This window comes from Panthera uncia, unplaced genomic scaffold, assembly GCF_023721935.1.
Source record: "Panthera uncia isolate 11264 unplaced genomic scaffold, Puncia_PCG_1.0 HiC_scaffold_731, whole genome shotgun sequence".
Classification (NCBI taxonomy): Eukaryota; Metazoa; Chordata; class Mammalia; order Carnivora; family Felidae; genus Panthera; species Panthera uncia.
In genome coordinates this window covers 12,047-29,610 of record NW_026059904.1, presented here as the reverse complement: position 1 = coordinate 29,610, position 17,564 = coordinate 12,047, and the positions used below count along the sequence as shown (strand labels likewise).

The following is a 17,564-nucleotide window of genomic DNA, read 5'->3' as shown; positions in this document are numbered from 1 at the left end:
TGTTTATTATTTATTCTTGAGAGAGAAAGAGACCGAGCTTGAGTGGGGGAGGGGCAGAGAGAGAGGGAGACACAGAATCCGAAGCCTGTGCTGACCAGGCTCCGAGCAGTCAGCACAGAGCCCGACACGGGGCTCGAACTCACGGACCGTGAGATCACGACCTGAGCTTAGTTAGGTGCTGAACCGACTGAGCCACCCAGGCACCCCTTTTAATTTTTTTTAAACATTTATTAATTTTTCAAAGTGAGAGATGCAGAGTGTGAGCAGGGGAAGGGCAGAGAGAGAGAGGGAGACACAGAATCCGAAGCAGGTTCCAGGCTCTGAGCTGTCAGCACAGGGCCCGACACGGGGCTCAAACCCAAGCACCTGAGATCATGACCTGAGCTGAAGTCAGACACTTAACTGACTGAGCCATCCAGACGCCCCTAATTTTTTGTTTTTATCTAAAGAAGTACTAACCTCTTTGGTACTTTTGGAAAGCATTTAAAAATACAAAATATCAAACAGTCCTTTTAATGTTTTGCCATTGGCTTAATCTTCCATGAGATTCTTAGCCTCTCAGAGGATGTCATATGTCTTTTTGTTTTTCTTTTGATTTGCTGTGTCTTACATTTCCTGTATTATTGTGAAAGATTTTCCCTTTTTTTTTTTTTTAAGTTTTTTTATGTATTTTAAGAGAGAGAAAGAGTGCAAGCAGGGGAGGGGCAGAGAGAGAGGGAGAGAGTCCCAAGCAGGGTCTTGATCCTGCAGAGTGTAAAGTGGTCTTGATCTTACGAACCGTGAGATCATGACCTGAGTCAAGATGTAGAGTCAGACACTTAACTGACTGAGCCAGCCATGTGCCCCTTCCCTCGTTTTTCAAATCAGGGTGGGGCAATTCATAAACAATAAAATACCTATCAAGAAAACTATTGCAAAAAAAAAAAAAAAACATTGGGGCGCCTAGGTCGCACAGTCGGTTGAGCGTCCGACTTCGGCTCAGGTCATGGTCTCGTGGTTTGTGGGTTCTAGCCCCACATGGGGCTCTGGGCTGACAGCTCAGAGCTTGGAGCCTGCTTTGGATTCTGTGTCTCCTTCTCTCTCTGCCCCTTCCCTGCTCTCTCTCTCTCTCAAAAATAAATAAACATTAAAAAAAAAACTATTGCAAAGGTTCTAATTTCTGACATGAGTGGACTGCCGGGCACTTGTGTACATTTGCATTTGGATGAATTTATAACGATCTGTCTTCTGGAAAACAGTGATCACATGTCAGCCTTCTCTGGATTCTTTTTGGTTGCAGGGTGTTTCATAGTCTGGAGCAGGTGCAGTTGTCCCTGGAAGAAACATCCTACTGGAAAGCCTTTGAGGGGTTTATCAGGAAGACCTGTGAACTGGTCCGCTACGTGAATGCGCCAGAAAGTGTCCAGAACGGTTTATCTGGTGAGTCCGTGGTGCTCCCTGCAGGCCCGTCGGAGCGCCCTTGAGCAATGTTCCTAAGTGACACCCCTATTTAACAAAGGGGACCTAAACGCAGAGGCTGGCCAGGTACAATTTGCCATTCTGATGGCCACATTTGAGCCTCTGCCGTCCGATATGGTGAGACCAGGGGTCCTGGTGTGACTGGTTATGCCAGAAGTTTCCGCTGGTGACCGGTTTTCCTCTCAGAACTGTCCCGGTTCAGCTGAGGAACATGTGTGTGTGCAGACCAGGTGTGATGGTCCCCGAGGAGTGCAGATGTACCGCCCGTGGGGTCCTGTCACTCACCCTGCACACAGGGGAGAGCACCCCTTGTCCAGCCAGCTCCCCTCTTCCTGCACCGTCCTCAACACCAAAAATCCCCTCGAATATGGATTTTATGAATTTGCGGCTGCATCACCCCCAGGAAGTCATTCTCTTGTCCCTGAGAGTGACTGAGAAGATGCCACCGGGGTGGGGCTGGTGTTTCTGACTCTTCCTGGTGGGGAGCTGGCGGTCCGTGTCTGGCTCTCTTTGGGGACCGGCTTGCTCTGGTCGTCCGTGTGTCGTGTGCGCTCCAGCCTCCCCTCGGGACTCCTGCTGCTTCCACTTGGGGTGGGGAGGGGAGTATCCTGTTCCTTTCCTGTGGCCATGTCCACCTAATCTTTCCTTCCTCCCTCCTTAGATGGCTGCTTTTTTTTTTTTTTTTTTTAATTTAAATTCCATTTGGTTAACATACAGTGTAACATTAATTTCACGTGTGCAATGTAGTGATTCAACCTGCATACGTCACCCGGTGCTCATCATGTGTGCCTTCCCCCATCCCCATCGCCTGTTTCCCCCATCCCCCGGCCCTCCTCCCCTTTGGTGACCATCTGTTTGTTCTCTGCAGTTACGAGTCTATTTCTTGGTCTCTCTCTCTCTCCCCATGCTTGTTGTTTTGTTTCTTAAGTTCCACATAATGCATTAAATCATATGGTAATTGTCTTTCTCCGATGATGTATTTGGCTTAGCATTAAACTCTAGCTCCATCCATGTCCTTGCAAATGGCAGGATTTCATTCTTCTTGATGGCTGAGTAATATTCCATTGAATATATGTAAACCACATCTTTATCCATTCATCAGTCCACGGACATTTGGGCTTAGTCCATCATTTGGCTATTGTTGATAGTGCTGCTATGAATCTTTTCTATTTAAGTTCATTTTATTTATTTTGAGAGAGAGAGAGAGAGAGAGCACGCATGCACACAAATGTTGGAGACGCAGAGAGAGAGCGTGTGAGAGAATCCCAAGCAGGCTCTGTGCTGTCAGCCCCCTCCCACGAACCGTGAGATCATGACCTGAACTGAAATCAAGAGTTGGACACTTAACCAGCTGAGCCACCCAGTCACCCCAATAATGATGTTCTAAACATCGGGGTGCATGTGCCCCTTGATTTCTGTATTTTTGTATCTTTGGGGTAAATACCTAGTAGCACAATTGCTGGATCGTAGGGTAGGTCTATTTTTTAAGTTTTTGAGGAATCTCCATACTCAAACTGCTGCTTTTAGAGGCTGGCAGAGAACCCCCTCTCTGTGGGTGTCAGCATCAAACCCACTGGCCGCACGTCGGGTCTCTGATGTACTGCAGGGCGCACTGAGCTCTGTACTTGGTGCGGCCTGGCTGGGCTGATGGCTGAGCCGCCTCGGTCAGGTGGATGTTCATCCGGTGCCGTAACGTCCGCGCCGTTACTTTGCCCTCCTTTTTATCGCCTGCTCCGGATCATTTCCAGAAACACAGGCTACAAGAGTGATATTCAGTATCAGTGGGAAGCCTGGGTCCGGAAGTCTCAATAGTGTTGAGAATCACCAACCTCTGTTGTGTTTCGTATGAATTGTTTCATCCAACCCTCATGTGAACCGTTGAGTTGGGTTCCATTTTGACTTCATTTTCAGATGGGAATATTGAGGCTCAGGATTACATTCCAGGCCTATATCACAGAACTCCAGGTGTCAAAGGCAGGACACAGTTGTAGGAAGTCTTATTCTGGCCCTGGGGGCTTCACTTCTGTCTGGACAATCCTCAATGGTGGGGGGTCATGCTGCCTGAAGGCGTGTTCCATTACAGAAACACAGCTTCTCAAACAACGGAGTTTTGTGGATTCTCTGTTCCTGTTTCATGGATTTTCCTGATTCATTTCCTATGTCGTGAATGTCCTGCTTTATCTTTATTATTTCCTTCTTTCTACCAAATTTAGTTTGATGTTCTTTTGCTAGCTTCTTGATTTTCAGGTTTTCTTCTTTTCTAATAACTGCTTTTAAGGCTATAAAGTTTCTTCCGTGCAAAGCTCTAATATATTCCACACAGCTAATATGTCATAGTTTTATTATCAATCAGTTCGAAATTTATTATGATTTCAGTGTTTTGCTTAATTTCCACTAACATGTCCCGTTTGGGGACATTTCGAGTTACTTCAAAAAAAACCCTCTGAATTTCTAGCCTAATTTAATGAAAGAACATACTCAATGTTTTAGTCTTGGGAATTTGTTGAGATACGCTTTTTGGCTCAGGTGATTTTGCTAAATGTATGTGCTTTTCGAAAGAACGTCAATTCTGTCGTTGTTGGGTGTAGTAGTTATAGGTATTAATTAGGTCAAGTTTGTTAATCTTCTGTGGCTTACCTATTATCTGCCTGTTTTATCAGTTGCTGATAAAGAGGAGGTAAAATTTCCCACAGAGGTGGTAAATTTGTCTCTTTTCCTTTTAGCATTGTTACTTTTGCTTTATGTCATTTAAGTTACATCATTAGGTACAAAAAGTTTGGAACTGACATATATTCTTATCAGATGGGCTCTTTTAACATTAGGGAATGATACTTCCTTTTTTTCTCTAGCATTGTCTTTGCCTTAAAAAATATACATCATTGAAAAAAATATATGTACATTATGGGGGCGTCTGGGTGGCTCAGTTGGTTGAGCATCTGACTCTTGATCATGATCCCAGGGTCATGATACCAGGGTCGTGGGATCAAGCCCCACATCGGGCTCTGTGCTGAACTTGGAGGCTGCTTAAGATTCTCTCTCACTCTGGGGTGCCTGGGTGGCTCAGTTGGTTAAGTGTCCGACTTCAGCTCAGGTCATGATCTCATGGTTCACGAGTTTGAGCCCCAAATCGGGCTCTGTGCTGACAGCTCAGAGCCTGGAGCCTGCTTCAGATTCTGTGTCTCCCTCCCTCTCTGCCCCTCTTCTGCTCGAACTTTGTCTCTCTCTCTCAAAAATAAATAAAAAAAATGTAAAAAGAAGATTCTCTCTCTCTCTCTCTCTCTGCCTCTCTCCCCACTCTCTCTCTCAAATACATAAATACATTTGAAAAAATATACATCATTTGTATTGGTATTAATGTTAGTATTTGCTGTAGTCTGAATTCTCAGCTGGGATGTCACTGGGGTTAATTTACTCCTAAGTATTTTATTATTTTTGATGTTATTGTTAATGGACCTGTTTTCTTAATTTCCTTTCATTTTTTAAAAATACTTTGTTTACTTATTTATTTTTAATTTTATTTAAAGTTTATTTATTTATTTTGACAGAGAGAGAGAGAGAATGCATGGGGCAGGGACAGAGAGAGAGAGAGAGAGAGAGAGTGAGAGAGAGAGAATCCCAAGCTGGCTCCATGCTGTCAGTGCAGAGCCCGATGTGGGGCTAGATCTCACAAACCATGAGATTATGACTTGAGCGGAAGTCAAGAGTCGGGTGCTTAACTGATTGAGCCACTCAGGTGCCCCTAAAGGCTTTATTTTTAAGTAATCCCTATACCTAATGTTGGGCTCGAACTCATAACCCCACAATCAAGAGTCTCATTCTCTACTGACTGAGCCAGCAAAGGGACTTTTAATTTCCTTTCCATATTATTCATTGTTAGTGTTTAAAAATGCAACTGATATTTGCATGTTGATTATGAATCCTACAGCTTTGCTGAGTTTGTTTATTATTTCTACATGTTTTTTGGGTGGATGGGTGGAATATTTAGAATTTTCTATGTATAAGATAATGTCATCTGCGAACAAGGATAATTTTACTTCTTCCTTTCCTATTTGAATATTTTCTATTTCTTTTTCTTGCCTAATTGCTATGGCTAGGACTTCCAGTACTATGTTGAATAGAAGTGGCCACGTCAGGCTCTGTGCTGACAGCTTGGAGCCTGGAGCTTGCTTCCCTGAAATAAATTAACATTAAAAAAAAGTAAAAAAAAAAAAAAAGAAGAAGAAGAAATGGCAAAAGGGATCTCTCTCTCTCTACTTTTTTTTCTGTGTCTTTTTTTCTGTCCTTTTTTTCCTTTATGGTATAGTCTGGATAGTTCTCTCTGACTTATTTTTTAGTTCACTGATCCTTTCTTAAGAATGCATTTCATCTACCATTAAGCTTAGTCATTGACTTCTCAATTTCAGTTATTGCAATAAGTTCTAGAGTTTCAATTTGATATTTTTATAAGTTTTATTTAAAAACATGCCTGATAACTCCAATAATTGGATCTCTTGAGTATCTATTTCTATTGTATGAATTTCTTCTTTGTATCACTTCTTATGTTTTTTATGTACTTATTTTTCAATGTTTATTTTTGAGAGAAAGAGAGTGAGTGAGCAAGGGGCAGAGAGGGGGGCGGACAGAGGATCCAAAGCAGTCTCTGTGCTGACAGCAGAAAGCCCAATGTGGGGCTCAAACTCAAGAACTGTGAGATCATGACCTGGGCTGAAGTCCACTGAGCCCCCCAGGTGCCCCTATGTGCTTGGTTCTGACTCTATTCCAGACATTATGTATTAAAAGTTATGGAGATAATTTGATACTCTGGATGTTTTCCATCCTTCAGATAGGCTTTTTGTTTGTTTGGTTGTTTATTTCAACAGGCAGTTAGAGTGGGGGGCATTTCACCTTAATTCAGCTGGAAGTTGCCTCATTTTTTTTGAAACCTGGTGTCAGTGTCTGTGAGATCTCACCTGTTTGTCATCTGTTCTTACTGCTAGAATGTAGCCCTTTGAGTTCCCAACATGACGCTGTGGTGTTGACCAAAGACATTGTTTCCTTCCTGGCCCTGAATTCCAATTTCTCTCCTTGTTTTGTGAGACTTTGGAAAGTCCCGTTCACTTCTCAGCCCCTTAGCCCTTGCCTTTGTTTTTGGAAGGAGCCGTGGCCTTCGATGGAGAAGTGGCTTTAGGGGGCTTCATTTCAGCTGCCTTTTGGATCCGGGCCCCACAAATACTCATGGCCTTGAAAGTTGTCTGATGCCTTCAACGACTTTAAAAATCTTTAAAATACATGATCTATCTTTTCTAGATGTTTCTAGTGGAAAGGTTGGGCTAATACAGTCTGGCCCTCCCATCTGCAGAACTGCCCATTCCTGTTCTTGTTCAAGGCTGGTGTGCGTGTCCCCAACCCGTGGGTGACAGAGCAAGGCTTCCGCCTGTGGCTTGCGGTTGAGTCCTGGCAAGCTCTTGGGGGGTGAAGAGTGAGCTGGTAAAGGACTTGGATGTTGGAGGCAACCTGGTTAGTTTCATGTCTTGGCTCTGCCACCGACTGGCCATTAGGTTGGGAATTTCAGCTTCGTCACCCATAAGTGGGCACAATCATATGAGGACTTAGCAAGTGACTTCTTAGCAGAGTGTGTGAAGTGTGTTGCATGTGAAGCACACTGAAGAATAAACATTAAAGTGTGTGTTCCCTGGTGTGCCGGGAGTGCGCTCTTTTGCATCAGGCGCCGTAGGGGAAAGTGCTTCCACAAGGCAGAAGCAATCGATTCAGGGGCGAGTTCAGGGCGCCTTTCGAGGAGGAGGAGATTTTTTTTTCTAATTTAATTTTTAGTTGTATCAAATTAATACTTAGAATAAGGTCAAAAGGTCAAATATGGGACACAATGAAGACAGAGGTCCTCTTTTCAACCCTCTCGCATTCCAGTGAGGCAACCTCATTCAGCTCGGCGTTTTGATCTGTGTCTTTCTAAATACCGTGCCTGACCTATAAATGCTTGATTTTTTAAATAGTGAGCTACTGTTTGTTGACTTCCCACACGGAAGGTGAGGACTACTCCTTCTTTTTTCTTTTTTTAAAGACTTCATTTTTTAAATAATCTCTATGCCCAACGTGGGGCTCGAACTCACAACCTCGAGATCAAGAGTTGCATATTCTACCGACTGAGCCAGATGGGGGCTGGCTACTCCTTCTATGTGTCCCTCTTTTCCATATGGGTTTATTTCCCCATCTTACCAATGTGGTTTTATCACATTCTGGCTAATTCAACATGAAGGGTTTAGGGAGCTAGTTCCACGTGAATTGTGCTCGTGTCTCAACCGTGTGGCAAATCGTGAATACGTACACTTTCTTGTACGCCATTTTGTCTTTCCTGAGTTGATGATTGTCTCGTCCTTTCCATCTGTGAGGTTTTACCTCTTGGGCATTTAGCCCAAGTTTTCGAAACCTGTCAAATAATAGCAATATGGTCAAAAATATGAGCTGGTCCATACATGTCCTCTTTTTTGGTCCTTTTGGCTTCACCCTCTTTGGTCTTTGCGTTTGGTTTTTGTAGTTTGGTGGTCCTCAAGGACTGGGCATCCCTTCCTGGGAATTCCTTTGCCTTTATCCCTTTGCTTTTCTGTGTTGGAACCCTGCTACCTGCGTCTCATGTTTTCTCTTTCTTGGTTTGCTGTCTTGTTCTAGACAAGCGGCCTGGCGGGGGTGATGGAGGGGATGTGGGTCAGCATTCCTCTTTGTTCACAGTGTCGTCCAATCTATTCTCAGTCCCCCTAGCCCTGCGCCCCCTGTCAAAGTCATGTGCAGACGCTTGTCCCTCCAGCGCAGGGGACTTGTGGACTTTCCGCAAAGAAGGTCCGCTCCCCTCTCTTCGTCCTCTCCCTCTGCAGGCGGGAGCTGAAGCCCCTGCTTCTCCGCCAATGCTGAGGCCTCTTGTCCACTTCCTTTCCTGCTTCTTGGTGCTGATCGCTCCTATCGGCTGTTGCTCTCTTTCTCCTCTTCCTATCCACGGGATTACTCACTGTGTTCTCTGCTGCCATTTCAGGGATGCTTTGGGAACGAATAGAGATGAATGCACGTGTCCAACCTTCCATGTCGTCAGGGAAAACCTTGGACAGGTACCCTGGAGGTGGTCCAGAAAAGGCTCGATGTCTGCTGAGCTAGGCTGTTGTAAAGCTCAACGGCTACAAGGATGCGGATCACTGTTAACCAGAGATCCCAGGGCTAGATGGAAAGTCTCAAGAGAGTTCTGGTTAGCGGGGAGATGGACAGTCTAGACATGGGTGTCAGCTCAGGGTGCTGGGGCACAGAGCAGGTAATGACAAGTAACGGGCAGGACGTGAGTTGTTTGCACTTAGAGAGTGTGGAGAATTTGGCGGGTAGAAAACTATGAGGGAAAAGGGGTCAAATTCTTTAAAAAAAATTTTTTTTTTAAGTTTATTCATCTTTGAGAGACAGGGAGAGACAGACCATGAGTGGGGAAGGGGTAGAGAGAGGGAGACACAGAATCCAAAGCAAGCTCCAGGCTCCGAGCTGTCAGCGCGGAGCCCAACACGGGGCTCGAACCCACAAACTGTGAGATTGTGGCCTGAGCTGAAGTCAGCTGCTTAACTGACTGAGCCACCCAGGTGCCCCGGACTTGGACGGATGGCTCTTGGAGGCCGATGAGCTCGGTAGCAAACATTGCTTCTGGTGCAGAGTTTAGTGAGCAGGTCACTTGGGCTTCCATTGTAACCAGTTTTCTCTTTGGGAAAACAGGGATTATCTGGCCTGCTTTATCGGGTTCTTATGAGGACGAAATCAGATAATGTGTGTAAATGGCTAGCACGGGAGTTGTAGGCCATTGCGTGAGGCATTCCATTCCTTTCCTTCCGCACAGAAATGAGTGCCAGCATTATAATGAGTCACAGACAGCAGCCAGGGAGTGGACTCTCGTGGATTATGTTTTCTTCTTTTGTTTAGAAAACTTGTTCGACGTGGCTTGGTTTTTTGGTAGCATTACTCTTTCGAAAATCTGTTATGAATCACACACACCTGTGCTGATTTTCACGATTGTTACTACCTTCCTTTTCCCCGTGTGATTTCGCTTGTGAAATAGATGCCAGAAAGGTTAAATTACTTGCCTCAAATTAGGATTTTTCTTTTTTTAATGTTGATTTGTTTATTTTTTTTATTTATTATTTAAAAAAAATTTTTTTAACGTTTATTTATTTTTGAGACAGAGAGAGACAGAGCATGAAGGGGGGAGGGGCAGAGAGAGAAGGAGACACAGAATCGGAAGCAGGCTCCAGGCTCTGAGCCATCAGCCCAGAGCCCGACGCGGGGCTCCAACTCACGGACTGAGAGATCGTGACCTGAGCTGAAGTCGGACGCTTAACTGACTGCGCCACCCAGGCGCCCCTATTTATTATTTAAAAAAAATTTTTTTTTAATGTTTATTTATTTTTGAGACAGAGAGAGATAGAGCATGATCGGGGGAGGGTCAGAGAGAGAGGGAGACACAGAATCCAAAACAGGCTCCAGGTTCTGAGCTGTCAGCACAGAGCCTGACGCGGGGCTTGAACCCACGAACTGTGAGATCGTGACCTGAGCTGAAGTTGGACGCTTAGCCGACTGAGCCACCCAGGGGCCCCTGATTTGTTTATTTTGAGACAGAGAGAGCGCATGAACGAGCAGGGGTGGCACAGAGAGAGGGGGAGAGAGAGGACCCAAGCAGGCTCAGAGCCATCAGCGCAGAGCCCAATGCGGGGCTCGATCTCATGAACTGTAAGATCATGACCTGAGCCGAAATCAAGAGTCAGATGCTTAACCGACTCAGCCAACCAGGTGCCCCGAGAGAGAGAATCTTAAGCAGGTTCCACACCCAGTGCAGAGCCCAACTCGGGCTCGATCCCATGACCGTGGGATCATGAGCTGAGCCAAAATCAAGTCGAATGCTCCACTGACTGAGCCACCCAGTCGCCCCAGCAACTATAAGTTTTAAATTAGGTCTACGATGAATTCTGAGATAATTTTTGTATACTATGTTGGTGTACACTGAGTATTATTTTTTTGCATATGGAGATCCAATTGCTTCGGAAAGATTTGTTGTGAAGATTTTCTCCACTGAATTATCTCTGTCCCTTTGTTAAGTAAATACTCACATGAATGGATCTTTTCTGCCTCTTCTGTTCCAGGGGTGTGTTTGTTGGTCTCTATGCCAATATCACATGACCTCGATTAGTGAAGTTTTAATTTTTGAGTTTTATTGATGTAAATACTCTTATTTCTATATGTCAGTTATCCATTTATTTAAATAATCTCTAATTTCTACTTAGACATGAACTAATCTCTAATCTCTACACTCAGTTGAGTGTAATATAATAACAATAAGCCAGGTGCCCCTGATTCTTACAGTTTTAGTGTAAGTCTTAGCATCAGTGTTAGCCTTCCTACTTTGTTCTTTTAAAAAATTGTTTTCGGGGCGCCTGGGTGGCTCAGTCGGTTAAGCGTCCGACTTTGGCTCCGATCATGATCTCGCGGTCCATGAGTTCGAGCCCCGCGTCGGGCTCTGTGCTGACAGCTCAGAGCCTGGAGCCTGTTTCAGATTCTGTGTCTCCCTCTCTCTCTCTGACCCTCCCCCCGTTCATGCTCTGTCTCTCTCTGTCTCAAAAATAAATAAACGTTAAAAAAAATGTAAAAAATTGTTTTAGGGGCACCTGGGTGGCTCAGTCGGTTAAGTGTCTGACTTCGGCTCAGGTCATGATCTTGCGGTTTGTGCGTTCGAGCCCCCGCATCGGGCTCTGTGCTGACAGCTTGGAGCCTGGAACCTGCTTTGGATTCTGTGTCTTCCTCTCTCTGCCTCTCCCCCGCTCACACTCGGTCTCTCTCTCTCTCTCAGTAAAATAAATAAACATTAAAATAAAATGAAGTAAAATAAAAAAAAATTGTTTTAGCAGGGCCTGGTTGACTCAGTTAGTGGAGCATGCGACTCTTGATCTTGGCATTGTAAGTTCGAGCCCTATGTTGGGTGTACAGATTACTTGAAACAAATCTTGGGGTGCCTGGGTGTCTCAGCCGGTTAAGCTCCAACTCTGGATTTTGGCTCAGGTCATTATCTCTCGCAGTTGATGAGATCGAGCCCTGAGTAGGGCTCTGCATTGACAGCACAGAACCTCTTTGGGATTCTGTCTCTCCTCTCTCTCCGCCCCTTCCCCTGCTCACACACTCTCTCTCTCAAAATAAATAAATAAACAATTAAAAAAATAAAATCTTTGAAAAAATTGTTTTAGCTATTCTAGGTCATCTGAATTTTAGAATCTGCCTCTCGGTTTCTCAAAATTCTGTTGGAATTTAAACCAGGATTGAGTTGACTTTCTGGATAAATTTAGGGGGAATGACTTCTTAACTACACGTAGTCTTCTGATTCATGAGCACTGTGTATCTCTTCATTTGTTTATGTCTTATTTATTTTCTTCTTTTAAAATTTCTTAATGTTTATTTATTTTTGAAAGAGAGAGAGGAAGAGCATGAGCAGGAGAGGGGCAGAGAGAGAGGGAGACACAGAATCTAAAGCAGATGCCAGGCTCTGAGCTGTCAGCACAGAGCTTGATGTAGGGTTTGAACTCATGAGCCACGAGATCATGACTTGAGCCAAAGTCAGTCACTTAACTGACTGAGCCACCTAGGCGCCCCTGTTTTCTGTTAGTAATTTCGTTGTGGTACTCTTCAAATCTTTTCTCAGGTTATCCCTATGTATTTAGCATTTTTGAAGCTTTTGAGATGCTACATTGAGATGCATAACTAGGATAAGTAAGCCCCTCTTGATAAGATATTTTACCTTTTCATATGTTGTTGGATTCAACTTGCTAAAATTTTGTCTAACATTTTGCATTTGTTCCATGAGGGATGCTGGACCGTAGTTTTCTTTTCCTTTGATGTCTTTGTCTTATTTTGGTATCAAGGAAATCCTGGCCTCATAGAATAAGTTGAGAAGTTTCCTCTCCTTTCCAATTTCCTGGAGGAATCTGTGTAGAATTGGTATTATTTCTCCCTTTAACATTTGGTAGAATTTAGTAGTGAAGCCATCCCGGCCTTTAGTTTTTTTCGTGGGAAGGTTTTTAAACTATACATTCAATTTCCTTAATAGGACTATTCAGGTTATCAGTTTCTTCCTGAGTAAGCTCTGGAAGATGTGTCATCCAATGAACTTGTCTCTGCCATGTAAATTGTCCACTTTAGTGTCATAGTGTTTTTTTCCTGCTATTCCATTATTATTCTCTTTTAAAAGATATTTTTTTAAAAGATTTTATTTTTAAGTAATCGCTACACCCAACATGGGGCTCAAACTCCCGACCTTGAGGTCAAGAGTTGCACGTTTTTCTGACAGAGCCAGCAGGTGCCCCCCTTATTATTCTCTTAATATTATAGAATCTGTAGTAATATCACCTCTCATACTTGTTCTCGGTAATTTGTGCCTTTCTTTTTTTCTTGTTCACTTTGCTTTAGAGGGTCATCAATACTATTGATCTCAAACAAATAGCCTTTGGTTTTGTTAATTTTTCTGCAATATTTTCCTTTATTCTATTTCCTTAGTTTTCACTTTGATCTTTACTCTTTTCTTTATTCTACTTACTTTAGGTTTAACTAACTTATTTTTTTAATATTTATTTATTTATTTTGAGAGAGAGAGAGTGCGCAGGGGAGAGGCAGAGAGAGAGAGAGAGAATCCCAAGCAGGTTCCTTGCTGTCAGCACAGAGCCTGACATGGGGCTCAATCCCATGAAAATCAAACTGAAATCAAGAGTCAGATGCTTAACTGACTGAGCCACCCAGGCACCCCGAGTTCCACTGACTTTCTAGTTTCTTACCACAGAAGTGGAGGTCATTGATTTGAGACCTTTATACTTTTCCAGTGTAGGTGTTTAATGTATAAATTTCTCCTTGGGTACTTTTTTAGTCATATCCAACAAATACTGCCATTTGGTTCTCTGATATTTATTCAGTTTTAAAATACTTTTTCATTTACCTTTTGATTGCTTTTTGGATCCATGAGTTATTTCAAAGTGTGTTATTTAGTTTCCAAAGAGTTGGGATCTTCCAGATACATGTCTGTTAATTGATTTCTAATTTAATTGGTCAGTGAACATTCTTTATATGACTAGAATCCTTTTAAGTCTTACTGAGCTCTGTTGTTTGGTCTAGAATATGGTCCGGCATGGCAAATGTTCTGTATGTACTTGAGAATATGTATCACGTTGTTGGCTGGGGTGTCTTAGCTAAATGTCAATTGGATCATGTTGGTTCATGGTGTTCTACAGATCCGTGTCCTTGCTGATGTTTTTTTGTCTTCCTGTCGTATCAGTTATCGGAGGGCGTGTTGGGATCTCTGACGATCACTGTGGGTTTGTTGATTTCTCCTCGTACTTTATATTGGTTTCTGTTTCATGTGCTTTGTATCGCTTTTCGGCCTTTTGGCTAAGATGTTTCATGTGCTTTGAGGCTCTGTTATAATGCCCATGAACATTTAGAACTACTCTGTCTTGATTCCTCGATGCCTTAGCAATATAAAATTACAGTGATATTATCATCTGAAGTCTACTTTAATGCTTTCTTTTGCTTTGTGTTAGGGTGGTATGTCTTTTCTGTCCTTTTTTATTTATGTCTTTCATTTCAAGTGCATTTTCATATGCAACATACAGTTGGGTCTGGTTTTATCCATTCTGAAAAGTTTTGCCTTTTTTTTTAAATGTTTGCTTAATTTTGACAGCGACATCAAGGGAGAGGCAGAGAGAGAGGGAGACAGAGTATGTGAAGCGGGCTCCGTGCTGACAGCAGAGAGCCCGATACAAGGCTTGAAGTCACAAACTGTGAGATCATGACCTGAGCCAAAATCACTCAGCTGAAATAGCCACTCAGATATCCACTCAGAAATATCCACTCAGAAAAATCCTCTGCCCATTTTCAAGTCAGATTTTTTATTGTTGTTGAGTCGTATGAGTTCTGTATATATTTTGGATATTAGCTCCCTATTGCGAATATCATTTGCAAATATCGTCTCCCATTCAGTAGGTTGCCTCTTTGTTTTGTTAGTGATTTCCTTTGCTGTGCAAAAGCTTGTTAGTTTGATGTAGTCCCAATAGTTTATTTTTGCTTTTGTTGCCCTTGCCTGAGGAGACAGATCCAAAGAAATACTGCTCAGACCTATGTCCAAGAGTTTACTGCCTCTGTTTTCTGTCAAGGGTTTTATGGGTTCAGGTCTCACATTTAGATCTTCGGTGCAGTTTGAATTTATTTTTGTGTGCAGTGTAAGAAAGTGGTACAGGTGCATTCTTTGGCATATAGCTGTCTGCTGTGCCCTACCCCATTTACGGAAGATACTGTCTTTTCACTATTGTGTACTCTTGTGTCCTTTGTTATAGATTAATTGGCCATAGAAACATGGGTTTATCTCTGAGGTCTCTATTCTGTTTGATTGATCTATGTGTCTGCTTCTGGGCAGTACCACCCTCTTTCGGGGCAGTTTTGGTTGATTATTTTTTTCTCCTAACTCTGGGTCATGTTTTTCTGCTTCTTTGCATGCCCGGTGATTTTTGATTGGATGCCAAACATTTTGAGGTTCGCCTTGTTTCCTGCTTGCCATTCTGTTTTTCCTGTGTTCTTGAAAACAGTTTGATCCTTTAGGATCTTGCTTTTAAGGTTTGTTAGGACTGGAGCGACACTCGGTGTGGTTGCAAATATTCCCCAGGACTGAGGCGAGACTCATCGTGCATCTTGTACTCATTGTCTCGTGAGATTGTGGATTGTTCCGGTCCGGCTGATGGAAAGAGAATTTGTTCCTGGCCCATGTGATCCCCGGATACTTTTCCGGAATCCTTTTGGGTGGATCTTTCCCTGGTCTCCGGGTGCTTTGTCACCTGCATGCACTGGTTTGTCCTCAGCTGGATAGTTGAAGGAGGCAGACAGCGGGGGCTCCATCTATATGGCTCTGTCTTTCCTGGGAGTCTGTTCTGTGTATCTGTGCTGTCTTCCGGACTCTAACCTTCATCCCCTCTGCTCAGGGTGCCTGACAGTTCCTGCTCAGTTCCACCTCCTGTGTCATGGCCTGGATGCTCTCCTTAAGGCAATAGACAGGATAATCATGGGTCTCACCTTGTTTATTTTCTGTCTTCTGTGGATCACTGTCTCCATTGCTTGACAGCCAGGGATAGTTGGTGTTGGCCAGAAGTGGGAGCCAGATCACAAGGATTTCTAACCCTTCTTTGTTATATTTTCAAACACATTAACTGAACCACTATAGTGTTTTTTGCTTTGGCAGATTTGACTGTTGTTTCCAACTTGAGATCGATATATGAAATGCCTTTCTATTTAGCTTTCTCTGAGGAATCTCCTTGTTACGAAGAAAACATGGACTGGGAAATCATCACTGATAATTATTTTGACTTTTTGAGTAACTTACTCAAGTCTCCAGCTGCTTCCGTAGCCAGGTAAGTTTTCAGAACCCAATTTCCAGGTTTCTATGTAACTATTACTTGAAGACAAGCAGAATCTAGTTGTAGGAAATGCTTTTGCTTTAGAATGTGAGCTCCTTATTTGGCTACTGAACAGTGTTTCATATTAGGTGTTCAATAAACATTTGCTCCATAGAGTGTATATGCCTCATGTTTCCACGGATTTTGAAAAGAAAAACAGATGAAAATAGTAAAATTTTCTCTGAAAAGCATGAGTTATAATAGATACCCCAAAAAGTGCAATCTTTGGCAAATAGTCTCATCTAATTGCCTGCTTGAGTCATGGCATCAGTGATTTAAGATTCTGGTAAGTTTTGGAGACTTTTGAGGAGAGAAGTGATCTTTGGAACTAAATCTACCAGATTATATGCTATCCTGCTACTTTGACATATGCATTGTGGTAGAAATTTTTATGTATGATTATGGATATTTTATATAGTTTATTTCTTTAATTTTTAAAAACATGAGTCTCATTTTATTTATTTATTATTACTTAAAAATTCTTTTTAATGTTTATTTTTGAGAGAGAGAGAGAAAGACAGAGCATGAGTGGGGAAAGGGCAGAGAGAGAGGGAGACACAGAATCGGAAGCAGGCTCCAGGCTCCGGGCTGTCAGCACAGAGCCCGACGTGAGGCTTGAACTCACAAACTATGAGATCAAGACCTGAGCCGAAGTCAGACGCTTAACTAAGTCACCCAGGCGCCCCTATTTATTTATTATTTGTAAGTAAGCTCTGAACTCAGTGTAGGACTTGAACTCACAACCCCGAGATCAAGAGTCGCCTACTCTACTGACTGAGTCTGCCGGGTGCCCTGGATATTATGTACAGTTTAAAGCACACTTTATTGTTCATGGGTGTGCTGGGAAGAGATGGGACAGAAGCTTTGCATTAGAGCATAGCTTTCAGACTCAGGAGTGGAACCTATTCTATGAAGTTTGCTAAAAATACAAATTCCCAGAAGCGCTAGACATTGACTGTGTGTAGGAACCAGTTTTCTGTAGATTTAAGAAATTCTCCAGGTGCACAGCAAAATTCAAGAGCTGTTCTTCAACATCTCTCTGGACCTAGGAACTGTCACTCCCAAGAAACTTTTAAAGCTCGGGGGTTAGTGGACCAAGGAGGAAGAGCACGGGACACACCCCCTAGAGAGTCAGTCCCTTGTTCAGTTTGGATTTACAATACCTTACTCTCCTGAAAGTCTCAAATATTTAGATGCCCTAGAAAGACAGCAGTAAACCTCGTCTGTCTATGCTCTGAGGGCATGTTTCATTTTATAGCTGTAGACCCAGAGCAGCTGGCATAGTATCTGTCATGATAGATGCTAGGTAACTGGATGTTGACCTAATGAATGAGTGAAGAAATAAAAATAAGGATGGACATTAATCGTGATCGGTATGAAGAGTACTGGGCCTGGAAATAGAAACCCTGGACCATGTCCTGTTCCAGCCGTATAATCATATAAAAATAAATATATAGATTTATAACAAATATATAAATATATATTTGTGTATATATATTCATTATATATTTATATTATATATTATATTTATATGTATTTATTATTATACATTATATGTAATATATATTATAATAAATACATATAAATACATGTAAATACATATACATATATTTGTATTTA

General features: G+C 42.7%; 1 protein-coding gene across 1 annotated transcript in view; it reads left to right on the top strand.

Annotated features, from left to right (window-relative positions):
• Positions 1–1,279: 1,279 nt before the first annotated feature.
• Positions 1,280–17,564, top strand: part of LOC125918389 (ATP-binding cassette sub-family A member 13-like) — a gene marked incomplete at its 5' end in the record, with an annotated part of 26,519 nt that continues 10,234 nt past the window's right edge. The window contains 2 exons of the mRNA XM_049624390.1: positions 1,280–1,419; positions 15,785–15,899. Of these exons, the coding sequence (XP_049480347.1) occupies positions 1,280–1,419; positions 15,785–15,899 (255 nt within the window). The remainder of the gene's footprint in view (positions 1,420–15,784; positions 15,900–17,564) is intronic.